Source organism: Phyllostomus discolor, chromosome 3 (genome assembly GCF_004126475.2).
Source record: "Phyllostomus discolor isolate MPI-MPIP mPhyDis1 chromosome 3, mPhyDis1.pri.v3, whole genome shotgun sequence".
In the NCBI taxonomy this organism is placed as follows: domain Eukaryota; kingdom Metazoa; phylum Chordata; class Mammalia; order Chiroptera; family Phyllostomidae; genus Phyllostomus; species Phyllostomus discolor.
The window spans coordinates 111,549,661-111,569,605 of NC_040905.2; the positions used below are offsets into that span (position 1 = coordinate 111,549,661).

General features: G+C 49.7%; 3 protein-coding genes across 13 annotated transcripts in view; 2 read left to right on the forward strand and 1 right to left on the reverse strand.

Moving 5' to 3' along the window:
- The window catches only part of GLYR1 (glyoxylate reductase 1 homolog), a 36,592-nt gene extending 28,292 nt beyond the window's left edge, over nt 1-8,300 (forward strand). For 5 of the 7 annotated variants that reach the window (XM_036020968.1, XM_036020969.1, XM_036020965.1 and 2 more), the window contains 5 exons: nt 261-362; nt 1,090-1,252; nt 1,544-1,723; nt 2,030-2,154; nt 6,192-8,300. In XM_036020968.1, coding sequence (XP_035876861.1) covers nt 261-362; nt 1,090-1,252; nt 1,544-1,723; nt 2,030-2,154; nt 6,192-6,266 — 645 coding nt within the window. In that variant the 3' untranslated portion in view covers nt 6,267-8,300. The remainder of the gene's footprint in view (nt 1-260; nt 363-1,089; nt 1,253-1,543; nt 1,724-2,029; nt 2,155-6,191) is intronic. The other 2 variants (XM_036020966.1, XM_028532252.2) reach the window with 1 other exon arrangement.
- A 467-nt stretch (nt 8,301-8,767) lies between these two features.
- On the forward strand, nt 8,768-14,878 carry ROGDI (rogdi atypical leucine zipper). 3 transcript variants are annotated; one of them, XM_028512681.2, is made up of 11 exons: nt 8,768-8,894; nt 8,967-9,038; nt 9,824-9,906; nt 10,069-10,123; nt 10,812-10,892; nt 11,762-11,857; nt 13,091-13,189; nt 13,515-13,628; nt 13,725-13,774; nt 13,860-13,986; nt 14,304-14,878. In XM_028512681.2, exons 1-11 carry the CDS (start codon nt 8,850-8,852, stop codon nt 14,343-14,345), a joined length of 864 nt encoding a protein of 287 aa, XP_028368482.1. In that variant the 5' UTR covers nt 8,768-8,849; the 3' UTR covers nt 14,346-14,878. The 3 variants fall into 3 exon arrangements, with proteins under 3 accessions (XP_028368482.1, XP_035876863.1, XP_035876864.1); XM_036020970.1 differs by lacking the exon at nt 13,091-13,189 and having other exon boundaries at nt 8,782-8,894; XM_036020971.1 differs by lacking the exons at nt 9,824-9,906; nt 10,069-10,123 and having other exon boundaries at nt 8,782-8,894.
- A 365-nt stretch (nt 14,879-15,243) lies between these two features.
- Nucleotides 15,244-16,145, reverse strand: SMIM22 (small integral membrane protein 22). Of its 3 annotated transcripts, none has more exons than XM_036020972.1 (4): nt 16,043-16,145; nt 15,658-15,804; nt 15,487-15,569; nt 15,244-15,361 (listed from the first exon to the last, which is right to left on the reverse strand). In XM_036020972.1, the coding sequence occupies exons 2-4, from the start codon at nt 15,776-15,778 to the stop codon at nt 15,320-15,322; spliced, it is 246 nt and encodes an 81-aa protein (XP_035876865.1). In that variant the 5' UTR covers nt 15,779-15,804; nt 16,043-16,145; the 3' UTR covers nt 15,244-15,319. The 3 variants fall into 3 exon arrangements, with proteins under 3 accessions (XP_035876865.1, XP_028375878.1, XP_035876866.1); XM_028520077.2 differs by having other exon boundaries at nt 16,047-16,144; XM_036020973.1 differs by lacking the exon at nt 16,043-16,145 and having other exon boundaries at nt 15,249-15,361; nt 15,502-15,569; nt 15,658-16,012.
- Between the last annotated feature and the right edge of the window lie 3,800 nt (nt 16,146-19,945).

Genomic DNA, 19,945 nt, shown 5'->3' on the forward strand with positions numbered 1-19,945 from the left:
TAGGTTCCATTTCTTAAATGGGAAATTTTTAATAGAAATACACATTCCTTTTTTAAAGATAAATGGGAACATACTAGAAATTCTTTTTTTTTTTTAATAAATTCTAATTTATTTGCTTTTCCCTTTTTAGCCTTAATATTTGTTAGCTCCTAATCAGGAAATGAGCCAAAAAAGCAAATGGATTCTGACTTTAGGTCTAAGGGACTCCTGGATATCAGGCTAGGGGCCTGGGCCATTGCTTCTCCCTTGTGTCCCCACAGCTGGTGCTGGGCCCCAGTGGTGTGCTGCAAGGAATCCGCCCCGGGAAGTGCTACGTGGACATGTCAACAGTGGATGCTGACACAGTCACCGAGCTGGCCCAGGTAGCGGCCTTGTTCGGGCTGGCCCTCCAGCATCCTTTTGGTTGGAGCCCAAGACCCAGATTGACCACGCCCAAGTGTGGTCAGCTTGGTTACTCTAGAGACAAAGCCAGAGAGAAGAGGAGAAGCCAGTAGCCTTGGGACTAGTCTATCTTCACTCTCTACCTTCAAAGCTGAAGCTAGTCTAGATGGCCATGAGAGAAGAGGTGCTTCCCAGCTGGGATGGGCATCAGGTCCTATAGCTGCCAGCCTCACAGTAAGAAGCAGTCCAGTCTGCCAGCACAGCCTTTTTGATTTAAGCATCTATTTGTAGTTGATACTAGTAGAGTATTCCTCTTGCCTGAGCTGCTGGGCCCAAGTGCAATAGTGGTGACCTCCAGCCCATGTGTGTTCTGAGACTGGCTGGTCAGGGAAGGGTGTCCGTAGGAGATGTGGTTGGCCAAGCAGTTGGCACAGCCACACTTGGTTGTAATATTTGATCTTTATAAGAAATTCAGAGTAATTGAGAGCTTATGAAAAGTGCCCAGCCTATCTGTTTACCGCATGTGAGTCAGGTGTCTGGACAGTCCACTGGCCCTCCCACAGCATTGGTCCAGCACCTTGGTACAGATGTCAGCTTTGGGGCCTCAGTGTGGAGGGCCAAGTACTCCTACCTGAGGATACCCTTTGTGCCCTGCCCAAGACCCCTGGGAGAAGCAAGGCCTCCAGAAGCTGTGACTTTCCTTTCCAGGTGATTGTGTCCAGGGGGGGCCGCTTTCTGGAAGCCCCAGTCTCAGGGAACCAGCAGCTGTCTAATGATGGGATGTTGGTGATCTTAGCAGCCGGAGACAGGGGCTTATATGAGGACTGCAGCAGCTGCTTCCAGGCAATGGGGAAGACCTCCTTCTTTCTAGGTAACATATCTGCCCACCTGTCGGGCCACATCCCCTCTAGACTGCACTGATGACAACGTCAATCCCGCACGGCCTCTCTGCCTGGGGCCCCCGTGGGAAGGTTTCCTTTGACTTGCACAGTCAGTGCCTGGAAGGAGGAAGAGCCAGAAGGGTCAGAGCCAGTTCTGTCAGGGGCAGGTGAATGGGGCCTTCCCTGGGTGTAGAGGTGGGTCCAAGCAGGGATGGGGGTGGGCAGAAAATCCCTGCCTGCAGGATTCTTGGGAAATGACCATGATTCTTTGCTTTGGGCAGGTGAGGTTGGCAATGCAGCCAAGATGATGCTGATTGTGAATATGGTCCAGGGGAGCTTCATGGCCACCATTGCTGAGGGGCTAACCCTGGCCCAAGTGACAGGCCAGTCCCAGCAGACACTCTTGGACATCCTTAATCAAGGACAGTTGGCCAGCATCTTTCTGGACCAGAAGTGCCAAAGTAAGTTGCCTTTGGCCTCCCTTCTTGCATTATAGTCTTTATTAGAGCTGAGGAACTGTTCCACGCAGCTGTCAGAACAGTCCGTTCTTCAGGTACTTATTGGGTATGAAAGATACACTCTCTCAAGTTAGTGCATGCCCTTAGGTAGAGAGGGCACACAGTGGATGGGATTTGAGGGTACAGGCTGGGAACTCGTCTCTTGGGTATCTGAGGGGGACAGAAATGCTGGTTGTTGAGCCCTGATACTACTGCAGGTGGTTTCTTAGGCCCTTCTGGTTCTTCTGATAAGTGGCTTTCTCTCCTCAGATATCCTGCAAGGAAACTTTAAGCCTGATTTCTACCTGAAATACATTCAGAAGGATCTTCGCTTAGCCATTGCGCTGGGCGATGCCGTCAACCATCCGACTCCTATGGCAGCTGCAGCCAATGAGGTAACTAACTGCAAGAGCCAGTGGCACAAGTACCAGCAGCCTTCCCTTTATTTTTCTTCTGTTATTCCTCTCTTTTACTTATTTTGGCTGTTCTTTACTCTCTGGTCTAACCTCTCAGTGTGGAATGTCAGATCGTTTGGTTTAGACCTGCATTTTCTAACAGGAGCATTAAAAGCTGGACGTCTTCTTTTGAGCCATGCTTATTTCCCTTGTGATTTCTTCTTTGACCTGTAGATTACTCAAAAGTTTATTGAATATTTAGAGTTTTCCCAGATGTCTTTTTTTAAAGATTTTATTTATTTATTTTTAGAGAGGGAAGGGAGGGGCAGAGAGAGAAACATCAATGTGCGGTTGCTGGGGATCATGGCCTGCAACCCAGGCATGTACCCTGACTGGGAATCAAACCACTGCGCTCAATCCACTGAGCTACGCCAGCCAGGGCCCTAGATGTCTTAATGGTTATTGATTTCTAATAATCTCTTTTATAGTCAAAAAATATGCCCAGTATGATTTTTAAGTCTTTAAATAATGAGCTTGTTCTGTGGCCCAGCAGATGGTCTGTCTTGCTGGGTGTGTCATGTGCAAATAAGACAACTGTTGTCTACAGTTGTTGGATGCTTTGCTCTGCAGGTATCAGTTAGGTGAAGGTGATTGGCATTGTTTTCATACTACCTTTACTGACCTTTCCTCTGGTTCTTTCAGTTGCTGAGAAAGGAATATTAAAATCTCCAACTATGATTGTGAAATTATCTTCTTTAATTCTGTCCATTTTGCTTAATGCCTTTAAACTTATTTATTATGTATTCCTGATGAATTTACCCTTTCATTATTATTATGAAATGTCTCTTGATCTTTGTTTTGAAATCTGTTGTCTGGTTTTAATATTACTACTACAGCCTTCTTGTGCCTACTATTTTCATGGTATATCTTTTTCTATCCACTTACTTTCAGCCTGTGTCTTTAAATTGTATGTTTTGTAGACAATCTGTAATTGGGCCTTGAGTTTTTATCCATTCTGACAATATCTGCCTATTAATTGGAGCTTAATTAACTTTTTAAAATTTTTATTGATTTTAGAGAGATAGAGGAAGTGGTGGGAGAGAGAGAGAGAGAAGCATCGATTTGTTGTTGCACTTATTTATGCATTCATTGACTAATTCTCGTATGTGCCCTGACCAAAGATCAAACCCACAACCTTGGTGTGTTGGGACAACACTAACCAATTGGGCTACCTGACCAAGGCCATCATTAACATTGCTTTTGAATGACACTTACTAAGCACCTACATATGCACTTTTTGAAAACAATTTTTTAGAAGTTCAGCATTCTTAACCTGATAGAAATGTAATCTTAAAAAAAAAAAGCTGAGCAGTATTTATCTTTACCATAGAGTTAAAATAAAACTATTTTATGAAACACATAGATTCATTTATTTTAGAAGCTATAGCTTCAAGAGCTATAAGCTGATACACATTTTCATTCAGGTTAAATTCTTACAGGGCTCAAGTGGCTTATTACTGCAAAGAAAAAAGTAAAAAAAAATCAAAAACAAAATTATGCTCATTTCAGACCTGCCTTTTCATAGTTTATAATCTTCTGTCCCTAAATTCTGTATCTTCTGTTCCTTCCTTGCGAGAATATCTCCAAGTACTTAACTTCACTCTTTCAGGTTGCGGTACAATGTCAGGTTTCTCTCTAGTTTCACCTGTGGGTCTTCTCTTGGCAGTAGACTCATCTCTTGATGAGTTTGTCTTTAACTGTAGTTGCTTCCGAATAGTTCTATGTGTGGCTTGTACTGGCAGCACTTGATGAGGTGATTTCTGACTTGCCCCCACCATCATTCCTTTGCTTGGAAACAGACATTTTGGTTAATTTCTCAGTGGAGTGTGGCATTTTCTGGCCATTTGTTTGGATCATGTAACTTTAGGCTCTCTAGTCATTGGATCTTAAAGTTAACCAGTCCATTAACATTTAGTCTGTCTTCACATCTGTTGTATGATTGGATTCAGAGCTACTGGTTTATTATTTGATTGCTTTTCTCCCTTCTGGTGTTTGTCTATTCCTCCTTTCATGCCTTATTTTGTGTTATTTCAATATCTTTTTAGAATTCTATTTTAGATATCTATTGGCTTTTTTAATCCTCATCTGAGGACATGCTTATTGATTTTTAGGGAGGGGAAGGGAGGGAGAGAAAGAGGGAGAGAAAAATAGATGTAAGAGAGAAACATTATCGGTTGCCTCTTGTACATGTCCCAGCTAGAGACCAAAGTTTCAACCTAGGCATGTGCCCTACCAGGAATCAAACCTACAACCTTTCAGTTTACTGGACGATGCTCCAACCAAGTGAGCCACACCAGCCAAAGCTCTATAGGCTTTTTAACGATGCATTATTTTTCTTCTGTTTTTGTTCTAGGGATTGCGATACACATTTAATTCCATGGTTTACTTAGAGTTAATATTTACCAAAAACAGATCCATCTACCTCTCTGTTCCTCATCCTTTAAGTCAGGGTTTCTCAACCTGGACACTATTAACATTTTGTTGTCGAAACTGTCTTGTGCATTACAGTATGTTAACAGCATCCCTGTCCTCTACCCACTAGCTGCCAGCAGCACTCCCAGATACATCCAGACATTACCAATATCCCCTGAAAGGTGAAATCCCCCCATGTTGAGAATGCCTGCTTTAGGTTACAGGTGTCCTATGTGTCATATCTGTCTTTGTTTTAAACCCACCAATGTTGAAATGTTTTACTTTAAGTAGTCATATGTATTTTAAAGAAATTAAGTGGAAAAATCATTTTATAATTTTTCTAATTTACGATTTCCAGTGTTCTCCATTCCTTTCTGAAGAATTTAATTTCTCTCTCGTGTTAATTCCTTTCAGGTGGGAGAACTTACATTTAGCATTTCTTGTAATGCAGGTCTACTGGTGATAATTGGTTTTATCTGAAAAAGTCTTTAGCCTTCATTCTGAATTGCAGCTTCACCTAAGCTATAATGGACACTTAATTATGGTAGCTCCAACTGGACTATATATATTTTTTCTTTTTTAAGAAAAAAAAAAAATGCAGCCCTGGCCAGGTAGCTCAGTTGGTTGGAGCATTGTCCTGATATGCCAAGGTTATAGATTGGATCCCTGTTCTTTACCATACAAGGACATATACAAGAAGCAACCAATGAATGCACATATAAGTGGAACAATAAATTGATATTTCTCCCACCCCCTTCTCTTCCTCTTCTTCTCTCTTTCTAAAATCAATAAAGAGAAATTTAAAAAAAAAAAAAGAGCCAGCCATGTGGGGAAGGAACCTTGTGTCCCGCTGCATTTCCTCGGCATGACTGGATGCCATACTGCCCTTGTCGAACAACGGCTGTTTAATTCTTTTCACACATCCAGTTAGTCACCTAGTATCTCCAGGGCAGCTGTTAATTGCCAAGCACCATACTAGGCTCTGGGGACAGGTTGGTGTACGTTTTAATGGAAGGAGGCACAAAATAATCACATAGGTATTTAAACAAGAAAGAATTTCAGGTGGTCAGAAATATAGATAAAATAGGACATGGTAAGTAGATAGAGGTGACAAGGTAAAGTGCTACAGCCACTGCTTTAGATGAGGTGGTCAGGAAATGCCTTTGGGAAGAAGCCAGCCAGGTTGAGGGAAGGGCGTCCTATGCAGAGGAAAGGGCAGGGACAGTAGTAGCCTGGAGAATAACATGGGAAGTCCTTGGAGGGTCTTCAGCAAGAAAGCACATACTTATAATACTGGGTTCTACCTCTGTGGTGACACTCTAAAAATTATACATCCCTCACTCCATTTAACCCTCACCATAACCCTGTTACCTTCTCCAAGATATCAAAAGGCAGTGGCTGAGGTATTTTGTCCAAATTAGCAAAGGAACCAGGAGTCATACCCAGACAGCCTGGAATCCAGAACCTACCCATCTAACCACATCTAAAACCACCTCCAGAAAGCACATCCAGGTCTTTACGCCAGCTGTGTGGTCAGAGATTGAGCCCATCTAATTCTTTTTCAGGTGTACAAAAGAGCCAAGGCACTGGACCAGTCTGACAACGATATGTCTGCCGTGTACCGAGCCTACATACACTAAGCCCCCACTCCCCTAATCTTCCCTCTGACCCCTTCTTCATCACATGGGGTTGAGGTCCTGGCACTTCACTCTGGACCAGTCCACCTGTCTCGATCTCCTTTTATACAGACTTTGAGACCTGCCATCAGCACAGCACACAGCATTACTCTTCCCTTGAAGGTCTTGGGAAGGGGAGAGGTGTCAGCAGGATTGATCAGCCTGTGGCAAAGCTCTTGAGCTGGGCACTGGCCCCCAAACCAGGTGGCTCCGTGTATACACACACACACACACACATACACACACACCACTGGCTCTTATTCCAGGATAGAAGCTGCCCAGAAACTGCTGCCTGGCTTTTTTCCCCTTCTCTCAAGCTTCTCTTATCTCAGACCCCTTCCAATCAAGGAACTAGAACCAGCAGTGAGAACTGGAAGCCTTCCCACTGCTTCCCTCAGCAAAGAGGTGTGGTCATGCCCACATTCCCCACTGGATGGATCCCTTGCGGAGAGAGGCTGTGGGCCAAGATGAACCAGCACAGACTAATGGAGGATCCTGTGGGCCCTCCAACCTCAGGTGCCCAGCTGATGAGGATTGTCATGTTTAAGTTACCAACATGCAACCAACTCTCCAGAAATGCCTTTGTGAACTGAAAAGAGATTGGCAAAGTCAAGCAAAGACAGGGCTCTGGCTTTCCAGGGAGAGCAGCAGTTAGCCTGTAGGTAGGCTCATAGAAGCCTACTCTCCCTCACTGCTCTTCAGCACTCATCCTAGTCGCCATCACTATGGAGTCCTGGGCTGGGATCGGACTTCCTTTCTTTGGTGTAGGGAGAGCTCTCTCCTCAACAGGCTGTTTTAGTATTTGGATTTTCATCCCAGCCCGTGGGAAGGGGTTCCTGAGGGCCATCAGTGAGGGAAGGGAAGAGCTCCTTCCTGTTTCCATTATGCCACAGACTTCTCCTGGTTCTGAAGAGCCACTCTGACCCAGGTCCCCTCACAGCAGTCCCACCTTCTCCAGCCCCTGTATAAGTCCTCTGCATGCCCGCCTCTCCATTCTCCCTTTCCCCTTTCCTCCCATGGAGAGTATTTCTTCCTGTCGTCTGTCCCTTTAGCCCAGACCCAGCCTGACCAGTGATGACCATTTCTTAGGCTCAGCTCTTGAAACGGAATGAGTATCTTCACTTCAGCCAGCAGCTTGGTCTTCGGTGCTTCCAGGGCCCTGGGGTCTGTCAGGAGGGAAGAGGAGAACTGGGCCTGAGTGAACCTGAACTAACGCTCGGAGGTGGATCCAAGGCATCCTTGAGGATCTAGTATTTCTCCTTGGATAGGGGACCAGAGGGGCTTGGAATGTGGCATAAGAACAAGGAGAAGTCACCTAAAGGATGTCAATGTTGTCTGCCTCTGCATGGGTTCTTTTCAAAGTCACATTTTGCCAGAAGGTCAGCATTTATAGTGAATACATAATTATATTTAAAAAATGAGGTGGCCACACTGGTGTGGGTCCCTCCCCCTCACAACTTCAGTCCTTTTCCATTGATCAGAACCCAGGTTATAGGATCTCAGAGGACATGAGGGGAGACCAGGGAAGATGCCTGTGATTTTTGGCACAGTTGATTTCACCAGGATTCTGACTGAACACAAAGCCTGTTATAGTCCTAGCTGGACACTCGGGGGTGGGAGTGGGGGGAAGATGCTGTAATGAAACTGGTTAGTCAATGTTGTCTTAATATTGTTGGCAATTCTGTAAAGTTCCTTTTTATTAATATTTCTGTTTAAGCTATCTCACGTTTGTTTTGAAGTCCTTCCCTTTTGAAAAGAAAATGTGACACATTGTGAAAAAGCTTGTAAGAAAGCCCCTCCTCTGCCACCCTTTTTTCCCCTTTAAACAACAAATCTGGTAATTAAGGTTGTGAATTTTTATTTTTGCTTTGTTTTTAATGAACATGTCTTTCAGAATAGAATTGTGTGATGATGTTTAAATGGCAAAAGGAAAAAAACGATTTTGTGCAATTAACAAAAGGCTACTGCAAGCAGAATAAAACGTTTCTTGGTAACACAGCTGTGACTGACAACCTTGGCGGTTGCCTGCGCCCAAACACCAACCGCCCAGAGTGGAGGGAAGAAGAGGGCGGAGGTTAACTCAGTGGGGCTGCTGCTTTGGGGAGGCCGAGCCAGAGCAGGTTACCACCTCAGCCAATCGTCAATCGCCAGGGGCAGTAAGAGCAAGCCATTCCTTTGGCCAATGGAGCGCAAATAGGTAAAGACACCCTATCAGAGCCCAGAAGAGGCGGGTCGAGGGCCACAGCCCTGTAGCCTAAGCGCAGCCGCGTTGCCGCAATGTGACAGCGGCTCCCGGTGGCATCCTCAGCGAGCGAAGGCAAAGGAGTTCTTAACGCAGCCAGTCTGGTTCCAGCCGGGAGTGGGGTGGGGTGGGAGTCCTCTCAGCCAATCAGCATTGTGAGGAGGTGGTTTAGAGGTGGGATTGGTTCCCTTCAGCCAATAGGCAGTGGGGGTAGGCCCAGATGCAGAGTACTGACCGAGGGAGGAGGACCGCTTACCGGCGAGGGCCGCTTACCGGAGACCGTAGCTGGGCAGCGAGGGGCAGCCATGGCGGCTGCGATGGCAGCGACAGCGGTGGAGCGTGCAGTACTGGTGAGGCGTACAGTCCGCTGGGGCAAGGTTGGGGCGGTGGGTCCGGGTGGCTGATAGCGGCCTGTCTCGCAGGAGGAGGAATTCCGATGGCTGCTTCACGATGAGGTGCACGCTGTGCTGAAGCAGCTGCAGGACATCCTAAAGGTAACGCCTCCCGGGGCGGCAGCGGACCTTTGTGCGTTCCCACCTTCCCTAGCTTACCCTGACGCGGCTCCTTCCCTCGGGCGGCTACACCAGCCTCCTTCGCGCTTGCTGTGTTCTCTCGTGCGGTGTTCAAACGCAGTTTTGGCGTCAGTGGACTTGGAGCCTAGTTGGGGACCCCAGAAGGTACTTACCCGTTTCTCCAGGCAGCTGTGTGAATGCCATGGACCTGGTATGAGCCCCGGGGTCCGGACGGCGAAGGTCTTAAGGCAGTGACATTTAATCTGAGATCAGGGACCCCAACATTGTGACATTAGCCAAGTACTCAGTCTCTCTGGGCCTCCTTTTCGTCCTTAGCAAAAAGGATGTAACGGTATCTGCCTCACAGTGCTCTCATGAAGATAAGCTAGTCAATTCACAAATGTCAGGGCATTGCCTAGTATGACCAGAATTGCGAGTCGTCTTGACTACTGTGGCTCCTGACCCTGTTGTTCACCCCTGAGCACCTGGACTGACCTGGGAAAGTATTCCCATTATATACCCCCCATGTCAGACACTACAGGTACTCAGAGAATAGGGAAGGAGCAGGCATTGCCTCCCGTAGGACCTGAAATTCAGGCCATGTGGGAGGAGCCAGAGAAGCAGTAAGGTGCCCTGGAGGCTTGGGTTAGGTGTCCCCATGAGGCCAGCCCACCTGTTCCTCTCCTAGCCAACCTGGGATTGGGGCTTCTGGAAGGAGCACTGGGCTGGATTGAGTGAACTTTGCCCCACTCTCCTATTCTCCCCAGGAGGCCTCTCTCCGCTTCACTCTGCAGGGCTCAGGCACAGAGGGGCCTGTCAAGCAAGAGAACTTCATTCTGGGCAGCTATGGGTGAGCCCTGGCTCTGCGGAAACCCCTGGGATGGGCTCCTTAGGAGGGTGGGACACTGGGGCTGGAACATCCTGTGACAGCCAACCAGAAGCAGACCACTGGGATGGCTGGGCGGTAGGAGGGATTAGATTCAGACTCTGCTTTGACCCCAATGTGTTGTAGCACTGACCAGGTGAAAGGCGTGCTGACTCTGCAAGGGGACGCGCTGAGCCAGGCGGTGAGTCCTGGCCCCTCCCCCCTTTGCTTGTTTCTGGAGAAGCCAGTGAGGAAGAGCATGGGAGCCTGCTGCTTAGCTCTGCCACCAGCTGGCTGTGTGACGCTGGGCAGGATTCTTGACCCTTCTGAGCCTCAGTTTCCTTATAAAATGACAGTTACCCCCAACCATTTCATGAGATTGGTGTGTGGTTTCTGTAAGATGTGCAGAAAGGGGATGCTTTGTAAATGATCCAGCCCTGAGTCTACACCCAGTGAAGCATGGGCATTGGCAGGATTAGGCTGGCCCCAGATCCAAGTGGAATCAGCCAACACCCGAGCTCCATCTGCACCCAACCTGTGTCAGGTGCCAGGGCATGGGGGAAGGTCCCTCTCCTTCCCGGGTAGGTATTCGGTCCATTGGCCTGTGCAGGTATTCTCTGTCTGCCCAGTCACATACCTCCTTCCACCTAAGGCCACCTTCCCCATTCTTGGTCTCTTTCTCTTTGTGATTTCTCTTGGGCCTGAGTTCCTGTTTCCTGACCTCCCTGTTCACCCCCAAATGGCCATGGTATTGGGAGTCCATCCCCCTACTCCCTAGAAGTATCTGGGGCCTAAACCGCCACTATTTCAGCCCCCTGGCTTATAGGCTCACAGTGGCCAAAAGCCTAAGGGCATCCCTTTGCCCAGCTTATAACCCTCTCACCCATTAGGACGTGAACCTGAAGATGCCCCGCAACAACCAGTTGCTGCATTTTGCCTTCCGGGAGGACAAGCAGTGGAAGTTGCAGCAGGTAACCAGGACCTTCCCTGACCAGAGCTCAGGCCACAAGGGCAGGCAGAGGCAGGCAGGCCTGTACAGTGGTACTAAGGCCTCCAGGGGCTGGACACTGAGAATTTGCTGCTACAGCAAGCCTGGTACAGTGTTTCCTGGCAGCAAAGCCAGGGTGGGCGGGGCATGGGACTCCAGAGACTAGCTTTGTGGTAAGTGAACCTGTCCATACTCCCTAGCCAAAGACATAGGAACTTCCCCCTGAACAAGTCACTCCCTTCCCATGCTTCCAGGGGCTTTCCATGGCTCCTGAGGACAAAAATCCATGCTCCCTATCAACTCCTATGTGACTGGGCCCCAGCTTTTGCTCCCCCACAACTGGCCACCAGCAGTCTCCACCTCTGGGCCTTTGCTCGTTCTTGTCTCCCTGCCTGGAATCCTCTCCACCAGCTTTTCTCATGACAAGAGTAATGAATGTCAACTCAAGAGTCACCTCCCTGGGGCCTCCTCTGCCTGCCATGTAAAGAGGCTCCCTGATCTCCCCTCATCACCCTGTTTATTTTTTTTGTGCAAGCCATGCAGTCTGTTATCTTGTGCCTTTACTGTGTTACCATCTGTCCTCCTTTAGAAAGTGAGCTACATGAGGCCAGGAACCAAGCCCACCTTAGTCTGTGCCCAGCACCCAGCCAGGGCAGGAAGTACATAGTTATGGAACTGTGGGGGAGTATGGAGGAAGTGTCATGAAAGCAGCACCCACCCACCCCTCCAAGGATGACAGCCCTTCAGAGTGCGTGCCCATGGGCTAGAGCTGTGAGACCATGGCTACTGTGAATCTGGCACATCTCCCTGCTGGGCCCCAGCCCACTGACCACAGAGTGGCACTGTTTTCAGATCCAGGATGCCAGGAACCACGTGAGCCAAGCCATTTACCTTCTCAACAACCGGGATGACAGCTACCAGTTCAGGACAGGAGCAGAGGTCCTTAAGGTGAGCTGCCTGCAGGGATAGGGGAGCCAAGTTCCCCACACCCAGCCCTGACCTGTGACCGGGTCCCTGGAGTACTCTGCCCCCACGTCCTCAGGTGTAGCTGACAGTTGATTCTTCACCTCAATGCACACATGTCTGTTGAGCCACAGTCAAATGGCTCACAGCTCCAGAATCAGACCTGGGTTCTGATCCCAGGGCCTTTGCTATAAGCTGTTCAACCTCAAGTCACTTACTTAGTCACCCTGTGCCTCAGTATCCTTCCCTGTAAAAGGAGAACAAGATATAGTGACTACTAACTGTGATAATGCAGGTAAAGCGGCCCCTCATAAGTGCTTCATAAATAGTAGCTACTAAGCTACTAGTTGTAGTACTAGCAGTAGGAAGAAAAAAAAAAAACTTAACAAAGTCAGTTCACAAAGCATGGAGGAAAAACTTCAGTCTGGATGCCCAGACTTGCTGTGTGTTGTTAGCCAGTTCACCTACCCTCCCTGGACCTCTGATTCTTCATATGAAACTTGGAACTAGATGGACTGAGGTCCCTCCCAGAAGACTACCCTGGGGGTATAAGCTGCAGCCCATATGCCTCCACCCAATAGTTTTGCCTAGGTCATCCTAGTACCCACAGCCACAGCTGGAGGCGGTGGAAGCTGGGCCTCTAAGGAGTCCAAGCCAGGGCTCTGGTCCATGGTAAAGGAAAGGGATGAGTTCTACATAGCTCCACTGTTCACTAGCTATGTGACCTTGCCCTTTAGAGTCTCAGTGTTTTCACCTGTGGAAAGGGGGTTGGTACCTGACTTAAGGCATCAACTCAGCTGTCTCATTGCTTCCTTCAGGAAGCTCTCCCTTGCCCTTTGCACCCTATCTAGATTAGGGCCCCTTCTACGTTCCTTCATTGCCTCTGCCCCCAACTACCAAGCCATCTTGCCCCTGGGACTTGACTCCTGGAATCTCATTTCCCATTGGACCCACCTCTAGAATCCCATGCAATACAAGCTCCTGGATGGATGGTTCACTGGACATCCTACCTTCCTCCCCCAGCTGGAGCCCAATTACCTGTGTTTTTTAAATAAGTCCCCTGCTTTAGGGTGAGGTTCCAGCTCTGAGACCAGGACCACCAGGACAGGAGCTGGAGGCTACCCTACTTTGTTGCTCTCCAATGCTGGGGTGTGGGGGATGGGATCAGAACCAGGCTCAATGCCCTCACAGCAGCTGTGACCAGCCCCCTCCCCCTAGTTGATGGACGCCGTGATGCTGCAACTGACCAGAGCTCGCAATCGGCTCACTACTCCAGCCACCCTCACTCTGCCTGAGATTGCTGCCAGCGGCCTCACGGTCAGTGCCTCGGTCCAGGAGAGTGGGTCCCCTAGAAGAGGGACACAGGGATGCCCCAAATTGTCATCAGTAGGTGTTCTGTGTCTATGCAGTTTTCTGGGATAGGGTCCTCAGCTCTCATCCTGTGTGCCCCTTACCCCCCAAATACAGCACCCCTGGTCTGAGTCAGCAGTTTCTAAGCCTGGCAGAGCAAGAAGTTACCCAGGGCACCTGGGAAGAGTCTAGATGCCCCAGTTTGTAAGATGAGGGTAGAGATACCACCAGGTGGTTCTTGGGAAACTTCTGCCTGCACTGCCCTCACCCCACCTGCCTGTCTGCCCCTCAGCGTATGTTTGCCCCCGCGTTGCCCTCCGATCTGCTGGTTAACGTCTACATCAACCTTAACAAGCTCTGTCTCACCGTGTACCAGCTGCACACCCTGCAGCCCAATTCCACCAAGGTGAGCAGGACCCTGCCAACCTCCAACCCCTCACTTCCACCAGCCCATGCCCTGCAGCCCCAAGGGCCTGACCAGGGCTGGTGCTCTTCTGCCTAGAACTTCCGCCCAGCTGGAGGCTCTGTGCTCCACAGCCCTGGGGCCATGTTGTAAGTATGCTGTTGGGAGGGGTGCCCTTGAGCGTCCTCTGTACCTCAGAGGCTGGGGGGCTCAGGGACCCTTGACTCCCTGCAGTGAGTGGGGCTCCCAGCGTCTGGAAGTGAGCCACGTGCACAAAGTGGAGTCCGTCATCCCGTGGCTCAATGATGCCCTTGTCTTCTTCACCGTCTCCCTGCAGCTCTGCCAGCAGCTCAAGGATAAGGTGGGGACATGGGGTGGTGAGGTCTGGACTGATCAATCTTAGACAGATGAGGCCAGCCCGGCAACAGGCTGATTAGATCCTTAATTTGGGGGGTATTCCAAGGCCTCTTGTCTCACCTCCAAAGCACCTCCAAATCATAAGGTCTTTTGTGCCCTCTGCACACACCAGCCAGATGGGCTGCTGGGCAACAGTGCCTGCTCCCTGACACATTACCCTTGGGTAACCTCAAAATCTCACCAGAGTCACAGGGTACAACAGGGGCCAGGGCCCCTGGCACCACCACTCACCATGTCCCCCCAACCTTTCTCCCTTCCTAGATCTCGGTGTTCTCCAGCTACTGGAGCTACAAGCCTTTCTGAGCAGAGCACCCAAGAGCTGTTCCCCCTGAGAAGTGGCCCCTACCCAGGGTGTCCCCACCCCCATCACACACACCCCTTGAATTACAGGCCAGAGCCAGCACGATAGGCAGTTTCCTTCTCTTCTTGCCTGCTCTACCCATCACACTTGCACAGATGGGAGTGAACACAGGAACCTCTGGGCTGAAGGGAGGCTGACTTGCTTTTTGTTTTGGTGGGTCAGGAAGGTGGGGTCAAGAGGTGGCCCACATTCTAATCCTTGCCCTTTGGACTCAAGGTGGAGCCCAGCCCAGGGCACTCCTTCCTCCCTGTTTCGATGCCTTCCTGTTGAGCTGCCCCCCAGGATGGTGAGGGACAGCTACACACCCCCTCCCCTTGGAAGGTGAGGGGTGGGTGGTGACCCTAAGCTATGAGCTGGGAAGGAAGAAGGAGGAAAAGGCGGACAGAGGCCACCTACCATGAGCTGGGGTGCCCTTGACTAAACAGCAACCCCACCAGGGTCTCCAAGAAATAAAGATTATCCAATTTTGCCTGGACATCTCTGTCTTGTCTATCTGAGTGGGGACCAAACTGGGGGTTCCCTGATTGTCAGGAGCTGATGGAGTTCTCGGTGACTCAGGCCCTGGCCTATTCACACCACCTTTGAGAGGGTCCTTCTGGCTGCTGAGGGGCTGAGTAGAATAGTGACAAGGGCTTTTCCTGGGGGTTGGGGCCCCAAGTTTGAGTCCAGCTTCCCCTCCCATTGGTAGTTGCTGAGTGACCTCCTGCAACTTATTAAGGTTTCCTGGCGAAAGTCATGCTGGGTGAAGTCTATGAGGGACCAGGTGGGCACTGGATGGAGCAGTCAGTGCCGGCAGTGCTCAACCCTTGATGGGAGGTTAGAACACAACACACTTCAGACTCAAGCTCTGGGCAGACAAGGCCTTGTTACTGTTACCCAGCAGGACATGCAAGCAGGGGGGCTGGAAGATGCCTCATTAAGGTTCCAGAGCCAAGTTACTCACTCCCATGGGGTTTACCTGTAAGAGAGGCACAGAGGATTTGATGAGCTTCAGTTCCCTGCCAACCCCCATCTAGAGGAGGCTCAGCAGCTTCTCCAAAACCCCTCCCCCACTTCAGTGCAGTTCCAGGCCCTGAGTCTCACCTGCTTGGTTCTCACCTTCTGGGATCTGGAGGAGCAGCAGCAACAGTGGAGGCAAGCAAGCAGCAGCAGGAGCAACACAGTGCCTAGGGGCGGGACAGGTGTCCAGACATGGCCCTCTGACTAGGGCCTGGCTTGTGAGGCTGATGAGCCAGAGGCAGAACCCACACTCACCCAGGAAGAGGAGGAAGATAATAAAGGCAGCCGTGTCCCATGTGGACTGGAACAGTTTGTGGCTCCTCAGTTTCCCCAGCACTTCCTCGGCTGTGGACTCCAGCTCCTTCAGGTTGTCCATCTCAGCTGGAGGGTCGTGGGTGCCACCTGCCTTAGCCCCACAGGGAGCCCCTTAGAGCCCTGAGCTCCTCGGGGGCTGGGCCACATACAGGCTTCCCACAGTCCAGTCCTTGCCCCTTTCGCACCTTCCCTCTGGGCCCCAGTTCCTGCCCCAGACTCTCTTCCTATCTCTTCTCCTTGCTCATCCCTTCTCTGGGCCCTGAACCTGACCTGGGCAGCCCCTTCCCCTTCCCAGCCCCCCAGCAGCCCCACACCTAGACCCAACCTGCCTCGGAGATCCCCAGCCAGGCAGGTCCTAACTCTTAGGAGCACAGACTGCTTCCTGCTTCCGGATCCGCTATACCTGAGGCCCTGGCAACCAGCCCCACTCTCCCCAGGGCTGTGGGAAACCAGGAGGGCGGGGCCTGTGTCCCAGCAGGTGTGCTTCCTGCCCGTGATACTGTGGGACTCGGGCCTCTGGAGGAGGCCACAGGCCTGTCAGCCTCCTCATCCCAGGGCGTTCCCACTTTTTCTCAGTAGATCATACAAGCAGGCCAGGACAATGGCCACTGGGCTGCCGTTGACTTTGTGAACAAAGAAAAGACAAAAATGGAAGGAGGAAGGAAGGTAAAAAGGAGAAAGGGGAAGGGAGGGAAGAAAAGTTGTGTCCATTCCACCACTCCTCCTTGGGCAGCGGGGGTATGTCTGACACCACACTAGGAGTCTTGGATGCCTATTTTATCTGTTCTAATCCTTGCAATAACACTCTGGTTATCTCTCAAATGAACTTTTTCCCAGAACTAGGGGCCAGAGGCCCCTAACCCTGCCAGCTCTCACTCCTGCTTTCTTGTAGAGCACAGATGTGTCCAGGCCCACAAGGGGCCAGAGACAGCTCAGCATTTGAAGTTGACTATATACGAGGAAGACTCAAGTTCTTGTTCTTGTAGTGCTTATGGTTAGCAGGGGAAACATATCAGCTAATGTTAGGCTATACATGTAACATTACCTCATTTATTTCCCATGGCAATCCTACAGCGGGTATTATTGTTATTTCCATTTTACAGATGTGAAAACTGGGGCCTTGAGAACCTCAGCTACCAGCTCAAGTCACACTTCTAATGGATTCTTTTCTTTAAAAAAAAAAAAACACAACGTTTTATTCATTTATTTTTGAGAGAGAGAGAAAGAGAGGGAGAGAAACATCAACGTGTCATTGGCTCTCACGCACCACCCACCCTCTGCTCCCCCCACAGGGGACATGGCCGACAACCCAGGCATGTGCCCTGACTGAGAATTGGACCAGCAACCCTTTGGTTTGCAGGCTGGCAATCAACCCACTGAGCCACACGAGCCAGGGCAAGGATTCATTTATTTTTGTCACTATAACATACTACCACAAACTTGGTGGCTTAAAACAGTACAATTTTATTACCTCACAGCTCTGGAGGTTGGAGTCCAGATGGGCTGGCAGGGCTGTGTTCCTTGCCGAGGCTCTAGGGGAGAAGCCATTCCTTGCCTTTTCCAGCTTCTAGAGGCCACATTCTTTGGTTCATGCTTCAGCCCCATCACTTTAATTTCTGCTCCCATCCTCACATCTCTGACTGTACCTTCCTGCCTTTCTCTTATAAGGAACACTGTCATTACATTAGCCCCCAGGATCATCTCCCCAGCAAAATTCTTTTTTTAATTGTATTTTTTCCATTACCATTTACCCCCTTATACTCCCCTCCCCCCTGCAATCACCACACTGTTGTCCATGTCCATGAGTCCTTTTGCCTTTTTGCTTGATCCCTTCACCCTTGTCCCCAGCAAAATTCTTAATCACATCTGCAAAGACCCTTTTTGCCACTTAAAATAACATATTCACAGGTTCCAGGGATTAGGATGGAAATATCTTAAGGGACCATGATTTGCCAGCCACACCCAGTGAGCAGAAAAGCCAGAACTGGGACCCAGGCATTGGGCTTCCAGAACCCTTGACCATCATGCCACGGGGTTTCCTTTGCTGTGATCCCCATCTTACACCCTACCTTCATTCCCTCCATCTCGTTCTGAGATCTCAGATTCCTGTCATAGAGGGAGGGTGATTTTGAAATGACTGGAATGTTCTCTTGCAGGTGTTCTCTTCAGGGGAGAGGTGCGGCCACTGTGGAAAACAGTCTGGCAGCTCCTGGCAACACCATGCCTAGGTGTACACCGAGGAGCACTGGAAACGCGTACTCAAAGACTGTACACCACTCTTCACAGCAGTAGTAATCACAGCAGCCAAACAGTGGAAACAACCCAAGTGTCTATCCACTGGTAACCAGATAAAATGTGGCCCGTCTGTGCAGTGGGATACTATTCACAAGAGGGAATGAAGCACTGACACATGCTACAACATAGATGAGCCTCAGAAACATGATGCCACGTAGGAGGGGCTAGTCACAGAGGCCGCATCGTGTGAGTCCATTTATGTGAAATGTCCAGAACAGACAAATCCTTAGAGACGTGAAATAGTGGTTGCCAGGGAATAGGAGGTGGGGAAGTGAGTGCTTAGTGGTAATGAGGTTTCTTTTTGGGGTGATTAACATGTCCTGCAACTAGAATACAGGTCGTTTAGCGACATTGTGAATGTACTAAGTGCCACTAATCAGTTTACTACAAAATGGCTATCAGTTAATTTCACATTGTGTGAATTTCATCTCCATTGGAATAACAGGGAAGGAAGCAAAAACTGCAGCCCCTGCGCCTCCCCCTTGGCCTGGCTGGGTGGTGGGAAGCCACAGTCTCCTCACTCGCCACGGGCCTCACACTGCCCAGACCCCTGGGTGCCCCGTCTCTTGTCTGTCATTCCCATCACAAACATGAAGCCTTCTCATTAGAAAAAATCTGGGAAACTCCAAGGTGTTAAAAGACAAAACTACCCAAGAAGCCCCTGAACCCCAAAAGGGCAATGATGGAGTTGGGGTTCAGGCAGGTCTGACCCCCAGACTCGGACCTGGTCCCAGCTCTTAACACCCAGCAGTGTGTGACCTGGAGCAGGGTCCTTGACCACTCTCTGCCTCGATTTCCTCATCTGTAAGTCATGTGTGAGAACAGTATCACCCACCCCACTTGTTGTGAGGATTGACCAAAATGATTGACATAAAAGTTCCAGTAACACAATGACAAACACGAGAAAACAGGCATTAAGTGGCTGTGTACTTATCTCACTCAACTTGTGGCTGTGATTCCCTCCAGTTCTTTCTCCTCAGTATACATTTGGGCTCACCCGCCAACCTCACGCTGCTCAGACCACGTCACCCTCTGCTTCTCCCAATCAACATAGCCAGGAGTGTCTTGCAAAATGCCTGCCACTTTCTGCAAGCCTGACCCTCCAGTTCACAATCCCTATGGTTACCCATAAGAGTGCCCACTGAGGCTTTCTTCCCAACATTTTTCAGAATTCTACATCACTCACGTGTGATGGTTTTCCTAGGGACAATGCTTTCTCTGCAGAAAGGCTTATTTCCTTAGGAGATATTCCCAGAAGCAGAATGTGGCCCTGTGTAAGGTCAGTCCATGTGTTCCCGGCACTCTGGTCATCTGCACGCACTTAAGTTCTCGTTTGCTTCAATGAGGCCAGCTTTGACGAATCCCTCAAGAGCTGTGGAGCTATAACTTGAGAAATTTTTAAAAGATTTTATTTCTCTATTTTTAGAAAGAGGGGAAGGGAAGGAGAAACACAGGGAAAGAAACATCACTGTGTGGTTGCCTCTCACATGGCCCCCACTGGGGACCCGGACTGTGACCCACTCATGTGCCGTGACCAGGAATTGAACCAGTGACCCTCTGGTTCTGAGGCTGGCACTCAATCCACTGAGCCACACCAGCCAGGGCCGAGAGATTTTTTTTCTGCTGGGAATGGAACCATGTTCAGGGCAGGCTCCGTCCCCATCCTCCTGCCCCAGGGCCTGCCCAGCCCACTCCCAGCCTCCAAACCTTGAGAATGATGGTTAAGCCTCTTGTCAGATGTGTAGAAGATGGGGGATAGAAGACTGTGGGCAGAGAAGGACAAAAGGCTGGTTGGGGCACAAGACAGTTTCAGTGAGTGGATTGGGACAGAGTTGGTGAGTCCCAATGGACATAGTGGGAGTCAGTAAATAGTTTTAATGGCATACAGTCATACCCTTCCCTTTAATTTTCTGCTTTCACAGTCAAAGAGTAG

What these genes read in the sequence shown, in the direction of transcription:
- ROGDI (XM_028512681.2), top strand. Translation starts at nt 8,850, where the DNA reads ATGGCGGCTGCGATGGCAGCGACAGCGGTGGAGCGTGCAGTACTG. An exon ending in CAGGAGCAGAGGTCCTTAAG is followed by an intron (nt 11,858 to 13,090) that starts GTGAGCTGCCTG and finishes CCCTCCCCCTAG; the next exon opens with TTGATGGACGCCGTGATGCT. An exon ending in TTGCTGCCAGCGGCCTCACG is followed by an intron (nt 13,190 to 13,514) that starts GTCAGTGCCTCG and finishes TCTGCCCCTCAG; the next exon opens with CGTATGTTTGCCCCCGCGTT.
- SMIM22 (XM_036020972.1), bottom strand. Translation starts at nt 15,778, where the DNA reads ATGGACAACCTGAAGGAGCTGGAGTCCACAGCCGAGGAAGTGCTGGGG. An exon ending in TATCTTCCTCCTCTTCCTGG is followed by an intron (nt 15,570 to 15,657) that starts GTGAGTGTGGGT and finishes TCCCGCCCCTAG; the next exon opens with GCACTGTGTTGCTCCTGCTG. An exon ending in AGAAGGTGAGAACCAAGCAG is followed by an intron (nt 15,362 to 15,486) that starts GTGAGACTCAGG and finishes CCTCTCTTACAG; the next exon opens with GTAAACCCCATGGGAGTGAG.